This window comes from Salminus brasiliensis, chromosome 7 (genome assembly GCF_030463535.1).
Source record: "Salminus brasiliensis chromosome 7, fSalBra1.hap2, whole genome shotgun sequence".
NCBI lineage: Eukaryota > Metazoa > Chordata > Actinopteri > Characiformes > Bryconidae > Salminus > Salminus brasiliensis.
Genome location: NC_132884.1, coordinates 17,425,381 through 17,440,548, shown reverse-complemented (window position 1 = coordinate 17,440,548; position 15,168 = coordinate 17,425,381). Strand labels below are relative to the sequence as shown.

General features: G+C 42.1%; 1 protein-coding gene across 1 annotated transcript in view; it reads left to right on the top strand.

The window, feature by feature from the left end:
* The window catches only part of btbd8 (BTB domain containing 8), a 42,606-nt gene extending 28,541 nt beyond the window's left edge, over positions 1-14,065 (top strand). The window contains exons 14-20 of the mRNA XM_072684034.1: positions 183-244; positions 4,131-4,731; positions 6,935-7,022; positions 7,947-8,062; positions 8,256-9,607; positions 10,040-10,598; positions 13,078-14,065. Of these exons, the coding sequence (XP_072540135.1) occupies positions 183-244; positions 4,131-4,731; positions 6,935-7,022; positions 7,947-8,062; positions 8,256-9,607; positions 10,040-10,598; positions 13,078-13,604 (3,305 nt within the window). The 3' untranslated portion in view covers positions 13,605-14,065. The remainder of the gene's footprint in view (positions 1-182; positions 245-4,130; positions 4,732-6,934; positions 7,023-7,946; positions 8,063-8,255; positions 9,608-10,039; positions 10,599-13,077) is intronic.
* Positions 14,066-15,168: the final 1,103 nt, after the last annotated feature.

Genomic DNA, 15,168 nt, shown 5'->3' with positions numbered 1-15,168 from the left:
GACTCTTTGTTTAGGATTCATTCTGACATTTACACAATTAAAAGTTTCAAAAAGTATGAAAATAGTTATTAAGCTCTGTTCATTAATGTAATAATATATTATTGTCTGTTTTTTTTTATTATTCTTATCTTCCACCTTCTCTGTTCTTCTTCCTCCACCCCCTCCAAAAAAAAAAAAAAAAGCTACTCTTGATACTGGAGACTGCAGAAGACTGAGTAAAAAGCCTGTCCTCACCAGCTCTCAGGTAATTATCATTTGTCTGTTATCTGGTTCGCTGCTGAAAGCCTTGCATGTCCGTCATAATGAGAGTGCTTCATCTTTAATATAAATAACGATGCAGCGGAAGCGGAGCTTGCAAGCTATCAGTAAATTACTGACACTAATCCACCAATCACCGAGCCGCCGCCACCATGACAACCGTGAGGGGACCTGTGATGACGTGCAGCAGAATTACTGAACACCTTAGAGGACTGATCAATCTCTGAGAAATCTGAGTCAAAAGGTGTGACACTGTCCTTAATGAGTCTCTGTGTGCAGGTTTAGTCAGGAGAAGACCACCTTTGCCTCTGACGCACAAATTCTTCATAAGCCCCTTCGGGGACATAGTCACAGCAAACTGGCTGTGGAGGACATTTAGTACATTTACATTTACGGCATTTAGGAGACGTTCTTATCCAGAGCGACTTACAAAAGTGCTTCACTATTTACTGAAGAAAAACCTCAGCTAGTTTGAATAGACTTAAAATTCAAAGATGCCTCTAAGCTTAGACACTACTAAACACAAGTCAATAAGGTGACCATAGTACTCTACTATTCGCCCAAGTACTCTTGGAAGAGGTGGGTCTTTAGTCTGCGTTTGAAGACCGCAAGCAACTCTTCCGTTCAGACACCCAGGGGAAGCTCGTTCCACCACTTCTGTGGATTTTGAGGGATGGCGGGTCGAGCCGAGCCGTACTTGAAGCTGGAGGGGCTCTTGGTACAGATCGGCTTTTGACCATTGCCATCAAGTACAGAGGGGCTGGTCCGTTCTTGGCTTTGTAGGCCAGCGTCAGGGTTTTGAATCTGATGAAGGCAGCAGCTACAGGAAGCCAGTGAAGAGAACGCAGCAGTGGAGTGACATGGCTGAATTTAGAGACGTTGAAGACGACCCGTGCCGCTGCATTCTGGATAAGTTGTAGGGGCCTGATAGTGCGCAAAGGGAGACCAGCCAGAAGAGAGTTGCAGTAGTCAAGTCTGGAAGTGACGAGAGTCTGAACAAGCACCTGGGTGGCCTCTCTAGAGAGGAAGGGTCGAATTCTCTGAATGTTGTAGGAAGTAGTAAGAAGCCAGTAGAGATGGGATGATTTTAGTAGGATGTTTTGGCACACATTAAGTGGAGTAAGCAATGCATATAAGACATCTGCTGATGTGGTTTGATTAAGCATCATCGTAAACTTTACAGCTGCTGTTTAGAAGAACTTGACTTTCCTGAGGAGGAAAGCTCAGGTGGTCCGGTTAGAATGCAGATGTAGATTGAGGAGAGGTTGCTGCTCTGTTGTGATTTTAAAAGAAAAATTAAGGGCAACTTGGTTTATCCAAGCAGTTCATGTGCCACGCTGATCACAGCCATGGTGACTTTATGAATGGGTCTTATTTAGTATGTCGCACATTTGGTGTGATGTGGTGCCGTTTGACTTTTATGAATCTGACCAATTGGTTTATATAAAACACAAGCAACATAGTAACCAAATATTGAAACCACTGTTTTACCATTATTGACATGTACCTATAAAACCACAGAAACAGCTTGTTTACTGGTTTGTTGATTGCTAATAAATGAAAAAAAAAAAAAAGCTTTGCTTTGTAGGCATTATGATCCCTGGTTTAAGTACCACCATTCTAAAGGGATCTGAGCTGGTATATTTCTTACCAGTGCGACATTTCACACGACATGACATCACTGTGAATGACTATAATATAATATAATGATAGATTTATGCCAAAATAAAAAAAAAATTCATAGATGATGGCCTTAGACTCATGCGGTGACTTAAATGTTACACACAGATCTGGACTTCAAGTTCCCCAGAACTAAAACCATGTATATTCACCTTTGTAGACTACAAACACTATATACCACATACCTAAGCTATACCTAAACGGAGACCTTATCCGAGTCTTAAAGGAAACCAAGTTCATTAAACTCATTATAGACAGCAGACTCACCTTCATACATTATATAATGCTTTTCCACTGGGCGGTTTGTTCAACTGTGGTGTGTCTTCAACGCTGTGATACCTTAACATGGTGTTTGGTTACACTTACGTTTGGGTACCAAGGTCACCAAACCGCGAGGCATAGGCGGAGATAGAAACAGTCCGACAATTGTCCTCACGAGCTCGGGCAGTGGCACAGCACAGAGGGTTGCTAATTTGTATTGTTTTGCTAATGTTAGTCAAAGGCAGCTAGCACATCTTTGCTTCATTAAACATAACCTGTTAAAATCGATGTGACGAATGATCAAATTTCATGCGTCTATTTTTAAGAATTTGATTTCCTCCCCCAGAGCTACAGAGCCTCTGCTGCTTTCATGGCTCCCGTTTTGCAATGGAAAGGGGACACCGGTACGTGACGAGGGTACAGATAGTTCTGGGTTCTAATTAGCACCTGTACCTCACGCCCAGTGGAAAAGCGTCATAAGATTCCTGAAACAAATGAGGGATCATAAAGATTCTAGCCAAAACCAAGTGGGGAGCAGATGCATGAATTCAGCCAAACCTCTATCTGTGCCGACCAATCAAACATTTCATTCTGACCCTTCTGCCGCTATACACGCCTGTTTAAATTTAGGTTGTCAGCTTTTGTCAAGCATTTTCTGATCACCCTAATTTGAAAGATCACTAATTTTGCAGGTGCTTTACAGTCCTCTTCCTTATTTTTAGAGGGTTGTTGCTCTTCCTTGGCATTGAACACCACACTGTTTACGTCTATACAGAACACTGGTCTGATCACGATTACACTACGGGGGCTTAGTTTATGGATCCGCAAGGAAATCTTACACCCCGAATCTGGATATAGTCCACCACTAAGAATTACGAAACCCTCATTGTGTAATAGACCATTGAAACTGGCTCTACAATATGCAGTTCAACTCAAAGCAGAGAGTACCCTTCCCCTCATGGGACCATAGCACACAGTAGAATTGTCATGGATATCTCTTGCAATGAAAAAAGCAACTCGCCCACTGGAATACAAGGTTCAGGCTTCCTTCTCACACACCCCTACAAACAGATGGATCATAAACCAATAATCCGGTATCCGTTGTCATAGCGACCAGACACAAACCATACAGAAAAAAAACATAATGGGACAAAGCTCCATATTTACTGCTGAAGATCGTAGTGATGGAATAGTGCTGGAAAAGTTTGGGGTGCCCCAACTTGTGCATGGGGTTCCCAGTCATTTTCCACCCACATTAAAATTGTATAAAAGAAAAATGGTACCCACTGTTTGGTTTAGTGAGTATAAGATAAACTGATCTCCATTCCCAGAAAAATACATTTGTACTAGGGGTGCCCAAACGTTGAATATATAGAAGTAATATGTGAAAAGGCTAAAGCTAAAGTGAATGACGACGCTCTCACCCTCACATGGGAGACCAGCATTTGATTAATTCTGCAAATGAGTCTGTGAGCATGACAGCTACCCTTCAGATCTCTGAATAGCTTGCTGTCCTGATTTGAGGAGTCATTTGTTCTATTGGAAACATCCAATTCATTGCAATCAGTTGTAATGGAGATTTAGTGACCGGTACCACAGTAATCCAGTTATTAGCAGTGGCTAACATTAGCAAACTAGGTTTCTTCTTCGGAATTTGCATCTAGCAGATCAACCTTTCAGTCAGGATGATCTGAAATAACAGCCCAAATTAGATGTATTACACAAACAGACATCACCAAAAGGGGGTTCTTCACATTAAAATATTTTTAGTTGATTCTAAAAAGATGATCTGTACCTTTTATTCATTTACGTTATAAATGTTATTATTTATAACATTTTCCATACTACGTAGAATCCTGTTTGTGTAAATCTGGGCACTGATGAATCTTTTTTGCCGTATTTCATTTTTTTCTGTATTTCTATTCCTGCAGAAGCTTGGAAAATGTCCTTCAGGCACATCATCACCCTGTGACAGTCCTCCGACTCTTCGGCCCCTGAAGGCTCCCAGGGTCCCGCGTCCATCTGCTGGAAAGCCTCCAGCAGCAGCACCATCGAGTGCCATGAAATCCGACAATCTGACAACACATACCACGGCTGCAGCCACAAAAACCAAACCTGGGACCAACACCAAGACTGACAAGGCGCAGTTGGCTTGCGGCCCGGCTAAAAAGAAAACAACATCCGCAGCTAAGCCTGTGCTGAATGGTAGCAGTGGCCCAGCTGCCCGGAGGGAGAATTCTTCTACTAATGGCACCCAGGGGTCACCCACAGGTAAAGCGGCCCAGGAGAAGAGGACGGCAACAGGGGCCAGGCCCAAGTCTTCCACTGCCGGGCCTGCTAGGGCAGCGGGACAGGTTACAGCAGGGAAAACCCACAGAGCTGCAGCATCAGGGAAGGACTCCACTCAGGGCTCTGCCTCTGACAGCCCAGGGAACGCCCACTGCACCCAAACCACACCCTCCACATCAGGAAGCGCGTCACCAGAGAGTAGCATGAGCAGTCCACGCAACAACAGCCACGCTGCTTCTACAGGTAGGAGCATGAACACTCCAAAATTAATGGCTCATTTTAACCCCTTAAACTTTAAAGGCATCTAGGTGGACCATACTAACAAAGCCTCATAACTGTGGTACCCTTTATGGTTCAAAGCCTGAATGATTTCGATTTTGAAGGTAAAATTGTTACGTACTGTTGCTTTAAGAGGACTGCTACTGCTGTTTTTAGCTATGGAACATACGCTTGTTCAATTCATTGGTAATTTTATTGGTTGTTTGTGTAATTATTGCGTCAAAATCTAGCCTACTGACCTCTTTGTTGCCATGCCAAGCACCCCTGGCAGAGATCTGTGTGCAGTGGAGGCAGGGAAAGATGCCAGAGACAGTAAAGCAGAGACAGGCAGGCAAAGCTTGACTGCTTATGTTCGTGGGAAAAGACTGAAATTGTGGCCCAAAGGAGCTGGAGGAGCTGGAGGAGCTCTGCGGGAGAGCAGATAAAGCACGGCATGCTGGAGTTAGAAGGCTTTGCTTTTGCTGTTCTTTATGTGGGTATGTTTCTGTGTTCTCTGTATTCAGTGTGGAGCCTGTTTAGAAGATGAGGGATAACTCAAGCTGTGGCTAAAAGCTGAAGGTCAAACCACACACACATGCACAGTGAAGTGTGAAGAATTAATCCCCTTGTCCACTCATTGTTCAGTGCTTCTTCACATACAGTGCGTCAGGTTGTGTGAAGACTGATAACGGTCTCCCTCAGTGAAAAGAGCATCAGTCTTTCCACTCCCTTCAGAAACCAGAAAGAGAATAATTAAGACGGAAGCGAGAGAAAGCATCAAGGACAGAAAGGGAAATGTGGAGGTTTAGAGAACGAAAAGGATGTCAGGGAAGGATTTGTGAAGGAGTGAAGTGCCATGTAATTTGTTTATTAGCCGGGTTGTGTGTGTGTCTGGGTTTTTTCATATGTTTTCAGGAACTAAACAGCAGTTAAATGCCCTCCTCCCCGACCAAAAAAAAGCATTGTGCCAATTTCTTACTGTAAGGGGTGTGATGGTGATGGCGTTTTTCCCCTGATATGCGGTGCTGCCCACTTCAAATTTGGCTTCTTGATGGTGAAATAATGAAACTATAAACACTTGGAATTCGCCTCGTAACGATTTGCTTCTGTGAAAATAGTCAAGTTTATTCACTGTCTGATGGTTCTTTGTAATGAGCTCCCATGAGTTTATCTGTCACAACCTGTGTTATATAGTTAGCACTGTTGGCTGCAGATGAACGGTATTACATGTATTTCTCTGAAGATTCTCCCAAACCATCATCTTCCTCAGGTCTCTAGTTTATGAAGATTTATCTACTTGTCTTCACTCGAACATTTAAGCGCAATTAGCATTTACATGCTTGTAACATTTGTCATTTTGAGACAACATCATCATGTTGGTGTATAATTATCTCCATTTTGGAAAAGCACTTCCAGCAGTTCTCATTGTGAGGATTGTGGCAGCACAGCTGTGTGTGTGTGTGTGTGTGTGTGTGTGTGTGTGTGTGTGTGTGTGTGTGTGTGTGTGTGTGTGTGTGTGTGTGTGTGTGTGTGTGTGTGTGTGTGTGTGTGTGTCCAGCTTCCTCCATGTTGTCCTAGCCGAAATGGTGAAGATAGGGGTGGGCAGTGACTTACAGGAGATCAGTGTGAATACAGACAAGTTGCGGCCTGGGGGTCTATTTGTTTTTTGAAAGACAGCTTTCTAAGATGCATGTGCAAGACTTAGAAAAGCATTCTTACACTTTAAGTACATTGTAAAATAAGAAAATCTAAAATAGACTTTATTTTTTTTAAGCCTAAACCTCAATCTAGACCTAATTTTAACATAGAAGACCCCACTTTATATTATACATTGTATAAAAACAAGCACATGTGTGTGTTTCTCTGAGATTCTGTGATCAGCAGAGCAGGTTTTAGCAGGGCATAAACTACAGTTAACTCATCGTTAAGCTTCTTACCATGACTAATGCTGACTAATGTGTTCTCCTGATTCACAGTACAGGTGGAGTTATATAACTCACTCAGTAGACCTAGTATAGTAAGCATGGTTGGTGGCCAATGTGATTCTGGCTGGAATGTAACTGTATGCATGTTTTATTTATTTATTTATTTATTTATTTATTTATTTATTTATTTTCTCTCTGTGAACAGACTCTGTAAATCCATAGACACGTGCTATAAAACCCAGTATTTATTTTCTGTTTTCTAGTTCTCAGGCCAAAACCCCAAGCCAAGGCAACAACAAAATCTCCTCTGACCAAGGCTGTCCAAAAACCAGAGACGGACAAGACCAACAGGTGAGAAGCACCAGCTTTTACACCTGAAGGGGTGTTAATTCTATGCTTTTCTTGCAAACACACACACTTGAATCATTTCACTAGCTAATAATAAACCTTGTCTCCTTTGCTGAGCCGAGTTCAGAGTATTGGAGCAAGTAAAATGCAAAACTGTGCGGTGTAGTGCAGCAGACTGGACTGGGGAGTGGGGAAGCCGTTCTGTCTTGGACAAGAGCTCCCCCCAATGGTGACGGTGTTGAATTCAAAAGCATCTTGCACTGATGTTAGTAGATATTAATGGACGATTACGCCTCGTTTGCTGCGTAGATGAAGATGCCATAATTATTTTTGTTCAGATGGCTGCAATATTACAAAGACACTTTGTGATTTTTGATGCACACTGTGTGTGTTGTAAGGGCTTTGAGACCAGGCATCCCGGATTTGCCTTTCAAAATATGCCACCAGACGTAAGCCCTTAGGGCAGGAGAGGACAATTTGGGAGGAGACCTTCATTTGCTTTTATTCGTTTCAGAATGTGTTTGATCCAGAAATAAAGATTTTAGATATGGCCCTTGTCATTTTAATTCATAAGCTTTATTCTATCTCAGTTTTATGAATCCCTTGGTTATAAAGATCAGTGCTTTTTCATGACAGTACAAAAATCTATTTAATGTTTAAACCAGAACCGTACTAATCGTAAAATGTGGAGGAGAATTACTGCATGATGATTTGATTGTTCAACTGAACTGCTGTCAATTTTGATTCTGGAGAGGGAGAGGGAGAGAGATTATTATACCCCAAAAACAATGTTGCCAGTAAAGAGGGGCACAGTACATTATTTATGTGTTGAGATATATATATATATATATTAAAAATTAAAGAATGTCTCCTACATAATGTATACTGTAACATACATCTGAGAGTTGTCTGTTTTCTGATCTTCAGCCCCACTAATAAAGCAAGCAAGCCCAAGACCACAGTGAGAAGTGGAGCAGGTGTCGGTGGCCTTACTGCAGCTCGGACAGAAGCGAAGAGCAGGAGTACTGCTTCAGAAAACCATGGTAAGAGACGTACCAGTACCTTATCCATTTAATCACACATATACTGTTAATGACCTATTACCATTTCTGTTACCATTACTACAAAGTTCATTATAGAAATGTGTCCCTACACAATATTAGGCAGGTGGTTTTAATGTTTTGGCTGCTCAGTGTATATACAGTATATTTGCTGATCTTTGTTTGCTGTGAACAGTTTCACCCAGACCTAGCTCTGCCCTGAGCTCCAGAAAACCTACGTCTCCAAGAAAAGAAGATGAAAAAGAGGGATCCAAGCTTTCAACCACCAAGAAACTAACCAGACCCAGCACAGCAGAGGCCAAACCAGTTGCCAAAGCAGCAAAACCCACAGTTTCCACCTCTAAACCTACTCCAGCTACTACAAATAAAGCAGCTGCCAAGCTGAAAACATTGGAAACCCCAGCTGCAAAAACGTCTCCCAGATCTGCGACATCATCCAAACAGTCCTCTCCAGCTGCCTCTAAAAAGCCAAGTGCTGCGACGAAGGATGCAGCATCCAGTCCCAAACATCCAGACTCCAAACTGGCCCCCCAGGAGCCCACCTTTGCTACAGAGCTAGTGAAGGAACAGGTGAAAAGACAGGATGTGAGGTCAGCTAAAGACGAGAGCTCCACAGTTTCTGTTTTGTCTGAAGGAAGTTTACACGTTGGCACAGTTTTGGCAGAGCAGCGTAGTTCAGTTCAGGATTCTGCACCCGGAACAGATATGTTGGCTTCGAAGAAGTGTTCAGTTATTGAGAAAAGCATCGATTCACAAATTAAATCAAGCAGTGAGGAGAAGACCGAAGCAGCACAAAGCCAACTTAACCCTGTAAGTACCCAGACTAGGAAGAGTGAGGTGGGTGTAGTTAAAGTTACCCCAGGTCACCACAGCGGAGGAGCAGCAGCACAGGCAACTAATGCCCAGAATTCTTCCAGAGATTCAGACCTACCCCCTGACACCCCCTGTAGTCTAGGCAGCACAGACACACCCTTGGAGGATTCATGGGGTGGAATACACCCCCAGGTTAGTCCTGAGTCAGAAACAGCCAGTGCCACCACTTCCTCGGACGATATAAAGCCACGGTCAGAAGATTACGACGCAGGTGGCTCACAGGATGATGACTGCCACTCCCATGAACGCGGGGCATCCAAATGTGGGACGATGCGATGCCCAGACTTCCTGGGCCGCAGCAGCAGTGACACTAGCACCCCAGAGGAGCTTAAAATGTATGAAGGAGGGGCCGGGCTGCGGGTGGAGGTGCGGCTTAGAGGTAAAGAGGCAGAGACCACCAGCGAAGAAGAGGTGGGGCGCCGGAGGCCGCCGTCTTGGTTGCGGCGTGATGAGCCCATTGTGAAGGAGGAGAACTCTGAGATGAATGCAGCAATAACAGATGTGAAGAAAGTGCCTGACCACCAGCTCTTCTCCTCGGAGGAAGAGGAGGAGGAGGAGGAAGAGGAGGAGGAGTCTGAAGACGAAAGGTCAGAAGTGGAAGTCCTACCTGGTGGGATTGCACCTCCTCTTGCAGAGCTTTCTCCTCAGTTCCAGGTAAGGGTGTGCTTTATTTTGACCTCACACTTTATTTTTTCACTTGTGTCAATTTGATTATGATTTAGGGGTCATTTCATGTTTTTATTATTATTATTTGATTAAATTGTTTTGGTATGATACAGTATTATTGTACATAAATAGAAATTTATTGCATCATAAATCATGTTTAATTGATTATTTTGGTCCAGTTAACTAGAGAATTTTGAAGTTTGGGCAAAATTTTGTATAATAAATTATTATAAAGGATTTTTATTAGAGCTGTCAAAGTAAACATGTTAATGTGTTAACACTAAATGTTATTTATGCCATTAATCTGTGAATGCTAATGTTCAAAAGACAAACATAATGCACTGCAATCAATATTTCTATGATTTAATAAAAAAAAAAAAGTAAAGTAAAATCCTCATTGATTCATTTTTGCCCCCTCAGTTTCAGGGAATCGTGAACCTGGCGTTTGAAGACGGCGTTGAGCAGGAAAACGAACAGCCAGAGTACCAGTCGGCCTCCGGTTTCCGCCGGTCCGTGCTGCTTTCAGTGGACGAGTGTGAGGAGCTGGGATCTGAAGAGGGGGGAACCCAGACACCCCCTCAGCAGGAAGAGGACTCCCTCACGCCATGCGACGTCTTTGAGAGTGAGTCCCACGACAGGCAGGCCAACTGCAACTCCCAGAAGCCCAGTGGCATATCAAAGGCTGGCTGCGGTTCCAGCAGCCTCCAGGAGGGGGAGCCTAAATCTACGGTTTTCCTTACAGAGGTCCGCGAGTCTCCACCGGAGGAGCGTGTGTGTGACCAGTTCGAGCTGGACACGGACATAAACGAGGTTGCTCCTCAGGAACGGCCCTGTCACCTGGACCTGCGGCTGGCCGAACAGTACGGCAGCCTGCAGCCTAAACACACAGACAGCAAAAGAGCAGACCTGCGGCTAGACTTGCCTGAGCCGCAGGTGCCCGCTAGCTCCTCACCTGCACACCCCGCCCAGTCCCCAGCAGGTAATGTATAATATTAGAGCCCCTCCCCTGTCCAGTTCCACCAGAATTCCAGCCTGAAAAGCATCTACCTGCACCCACAGTCCCTGCCAAAGTGACCCTACCCTACACAGCTCCACCAGTCTCTTTTGCAAAATACAATCTTCCACTCAAATGCTCAACTTGGCTCTTGGTCTAGAAGTAGAACACTTCACACCTAGAATAGGCTGATTTTGTGTAGAACCTTTATAATCAGTACTGCATATGCTAAGAGCATTCCTGGCCTTTTTCTTTTTTATTAATTATTATTTTCCCTCCATTTCTTCACCAAACCATCAGGATCTCTTGCTGTCTGCAAATTTGACCAATCAGGTGTCAGCTGACAACTTAAACTACCTTCACACTGAGGCACTGTGCCCGTACGAAGTTTACAAACAGCAATGATGAGAAGCATTTTCTTTAAAAACCTACTTGCCTGTGTAAAAACGCAATATGCTAACATAATATGCTAACCGAGACCATCTGCCTAGTAGCACGAGCTACGTTAGTTGTACCAGTGCACTTTGACGTTAATAACATGCACTTATTTAGCATTTTTATATTTTCCTTTTTCTTTCTTTCTTTCTGTTTGTTTGTTTGACAGCCATACAACTCTATACATCTATACATATAGCAAGCCTGAAGGCCTGAAGACTGTTTTTTTTTTTGTTTCTTTGTTTTTATTTACTATTGTTTACTATTGTTTATTTATGCAAAGTATACACAAGCACTCCTTGACTTGGCCAGCAAAATTGAATATAAATATATGCACAAGGGAAGAAAAAAAAAAAAAAAAAAAGCCCAGCAGAAGTCGAGCTCATTTGGTAACTTCCTTAGCTAGCTGTGCTTAGCCTGAACTGACTGTCTGTTCTGTAGCAGTCATACTAGTCTGACTGCAGCGGCACGGGCCGCTGGTTTGTAAAGCGCTTCTTTACTCAGGATCAGCATGAATGAGTTTAGCCCTGATCCTCATAGACTCTGTGTGTGTTTGTCTGGTTATTAGTTGACCCAAACCAGGAACTCTTGCATGCTGACTCTAGCTGTCATCATTGTTTTTCTGTCATTTATGAACTCCATCAATGTTGATTTGTTTGTGTGTGTGTGTGTGTGTGTGTTTATTTTTGTTAAATCATGTATTTATTTCCTTTATCTCATTTCCACTAGAGCACGGTGTTGCTAGTCAGTAGGTTATCATTTTTTCCTAACTGTAGAGTTCAGCTTTGTTTTGTTTGTTTGTTTTTTCCTCTTTTTTGGTTCAGTGTTCTGTAGTATTTGTAGATTTTTCTGTATAGTGTGTTTTTTTAGATAAAGGTCCTGCTATGTCTCTCTTTTTTCACACTAATGTTTAGAGTTACAGCCCCTGCTGAAGGTTTCTTTGCCTACAGTTCTTACTGGTATATCAATTGCCAAATGGTCAGTTACCTTTTGCCAGCATGTTTCTCATATTTCAGTACTTGTCAGTGTGTCTGTGTATGAATATGGAGAAAACTGCTAGTATACAGTTTAAAATAACATCATTCTAAGATACTTCTTTATGTGCGTGTGTGTTTAGATAGCTTTAAGGAAAGATTCGCTCAGTTTTGCACGAATTATCTTCTGTGCCTGAACAACATTGAGTTGCATACTGACCTGATGCTGGCAAAAGCATGGCTTTTTTATTTTTTGCTTTTTTTTTATTTATTTTGTTTACATAGATGTGGATAAAAGAGACACATTCAGTGTAGACTTCTCTCTGTGCATCACCTTTACGGCAGCTGTCAGTCTTCATCACCCAAAGTCCAGCTCCTCCTCTACTCAGGACTTTGGTGTTTGGCATATCTGCTTAATTGTAAGCCGCTGCTCATTTAATTGTAGAATTGCTGATTAAATGACAGTGGGGGAGTAATGAAGTAGTAACCGCTTTTAAATGTGAAGAAATTGTAGCTCAATGATCAGACAACATACAGTGCACTCTTAAAATGAAAGGAACCTAAAAGGCTTGTTCAGAGCAATGTCACAGGAAAGCTGAACTGCCCCAAAAGGGTTCTGGATTGTACCAATAAGGGTTATTTTAACAATAGTGGAACCCTTTTTATTACAATATAAATAATTCAATAATCTAGATAGTAATCATAGAAGCATGTACTTCTTCTTCAGGTACTTGATCATAGCCGGGAGCCATTTAAGCATTCAGATGGTTCTTTGAGTTTCCATGGTCTGTTAAGGGTGTTCTTTTAGGAACCTTTATTTTTGAGAGTGTACTGAGCTATTTTAGGCCACAAACTAGAACGCCAAAGTCCTACATCATGAAGGACACAGTTGCACTAGGGGTGAAACTCTTTTAGATCAGTTTGAGAAGTCAGAAACTCGTCCAGCGCATGTATTAAGAGAAAAATGTCTTGTTTTAAACAAGCAAACACAAAAAAAAAGCCCCACGTACGGATAAAACTCTTGGTCATTGTGCAGTATTGTCAATTGTTTTTAGGGGACATTGATGGTTGTGACAGACTGGATCAAAGCTGCACACATGACCGACGCCCGTCTAAAGTGCTGTCCCCCATTTACGAGCTGGACGTGGGAGAGGCCTTTGAGCAAAGCTTGGACGTGGACAGGACCGACAACGAGCAGCAAGCGGAGAAAGATGAAGAAGGGACCGGAGAAGACGACGGGACAGAAGAGGTGGACGAAAACAGCAAGTTTGCAGAGCGAGACTGGAGCTTGCTCCGGCAGCTTCTGTCCGACCAGGAGTCCAGTCTGGGCGTCATAAACTCTGTCCCAGAGGATTTGAACCTGGCTCAGTATCTGATTAAGCAAACCCTGTCTCTGTCCCGGGACTGTCTTAACGAGCAGGCCTTTCTGCCTCACGAGAAGGAAAGTTTCAAGCGGTGGGCGGAGCTCATTTCTCCGCTGGACGACTCTACCACCAGCATCACTGTGACCAGCTTCTCTCCGGAGGATGCTGCCTCTCCGCAGGGAGAATGGACCATAGTGGAGCTGGAGACTCATCACTAAAACGGACAGAAAGCGAGGGATTGTATCACCACCTTTTCAGCATTTGAGGATTATCAGGTGTTTTTTGGATCGCTGCGTTCTCTTCCTCCTCCTGTGTAGACGTGTGGATGTTTCTCGACTCTTTTTAAGATACTTTAAGAGACATTTCAGCAACAGATTATTTATTATTTTGCCTAAAGTTACGCCCAACCTACTTCTCTTCAGAGGTACTTTATCAAGGAGTGGATCCATGGACTCGATGCATTTAATTTGCATGTGGACTTTTTTTGTATAAGTTAAGCTGTTTACTTGGTGTCGCTTCGATCTTTGTAAAAAAAACAACAAAACGATGCATATTTCTTTCTCATCACTCTTTCTGTCTTTTAGATGATGGCTTTGGGCAGAGCAGATTGGAATATGTAGTAAGTCTGGTGGTTTACAATCATTGTTGTACTTAAAACAATAAAATATGTGTGGTTATACACCGTTGTCCTGATTATTAGTAGCTAGGTATAATTAAAAGATGATTCATTTCATTAGAAAGTTTTTAAGAATTTGCTAGATGATTGAATCTGTCCAAAAGCTGCTCTAATAAACTCTCAATTCCATACAGCGCATAAAGCCGGCCTGCAACAAGTACAAGAAATTGAGCTTGAAGTTATGGTGTCCTCAAAAAAAGGACTAGTGTGTGTGTGTGTGTGTGATTATGTCTGGAATACTGATCCCTATGAGGATGCAGGCACTAGTTTATGACCGATTTTTCCTTTATACATATTTCATTAATGTATTTTATTCACATTACGTTAGCCATTCATGTATAACATTTCTAAAGGAGATGTAGGCTTCTACATAATAATTACAATTACAAGAATAATTACATTATAATTACAAGAATTACAATTGTTATTTTTTTAAAGGTTATTTTTCAGTCTAGTAAATATGTTAAATTTAGCTTAACCAAGTAAAAAAAAAATTATCTTTTAAATTTAATTTAAAAACTTTGATAGATTATATCTATCCTTTTTTTATTTTATTATAGCTATTGTTTATTATAGCCATTTCTATTTAGTATAGCCAATATTGTTTTTTTATTTTGTAATAGCTATTTTATTTATTTTGTCTTGTTTTTACTTTATTATAGCTAGTTTTTTATTAATTATTGTTTCTTTATTACAGCTATTTTATGAATTTAATAATCCTAGTCCTTAGTCCGGCTCTTCAGCACCGTGTCCGTCATGTAGCTGCTCTGATGGTAAAGCCAGTGATGGCCGTTAGGATGGCAACAGAAAACCTGACAACCTGCTTCACACACTGAAATGATCCTTCTGTCCAAATGATAAAAGTACTACATTTATAAACATGACACATTTACAGTAAAGTAATTAAGATTTAACGTTAACGATTTCCACCACTAACGGGAATAACCAGCCCACACAGATGTGAGTATCTAGCTACTCGGTTAGCGCTAGCTAGCATAATTTGCTAACGCTAGCTGTAGCTAAGTTAGCTTGCAAGCGTAAGAAGCTCCCTTGTCATTTTACCAACAACATGGAATTAAAACATCGAGCATTTTCATTTTATGAGG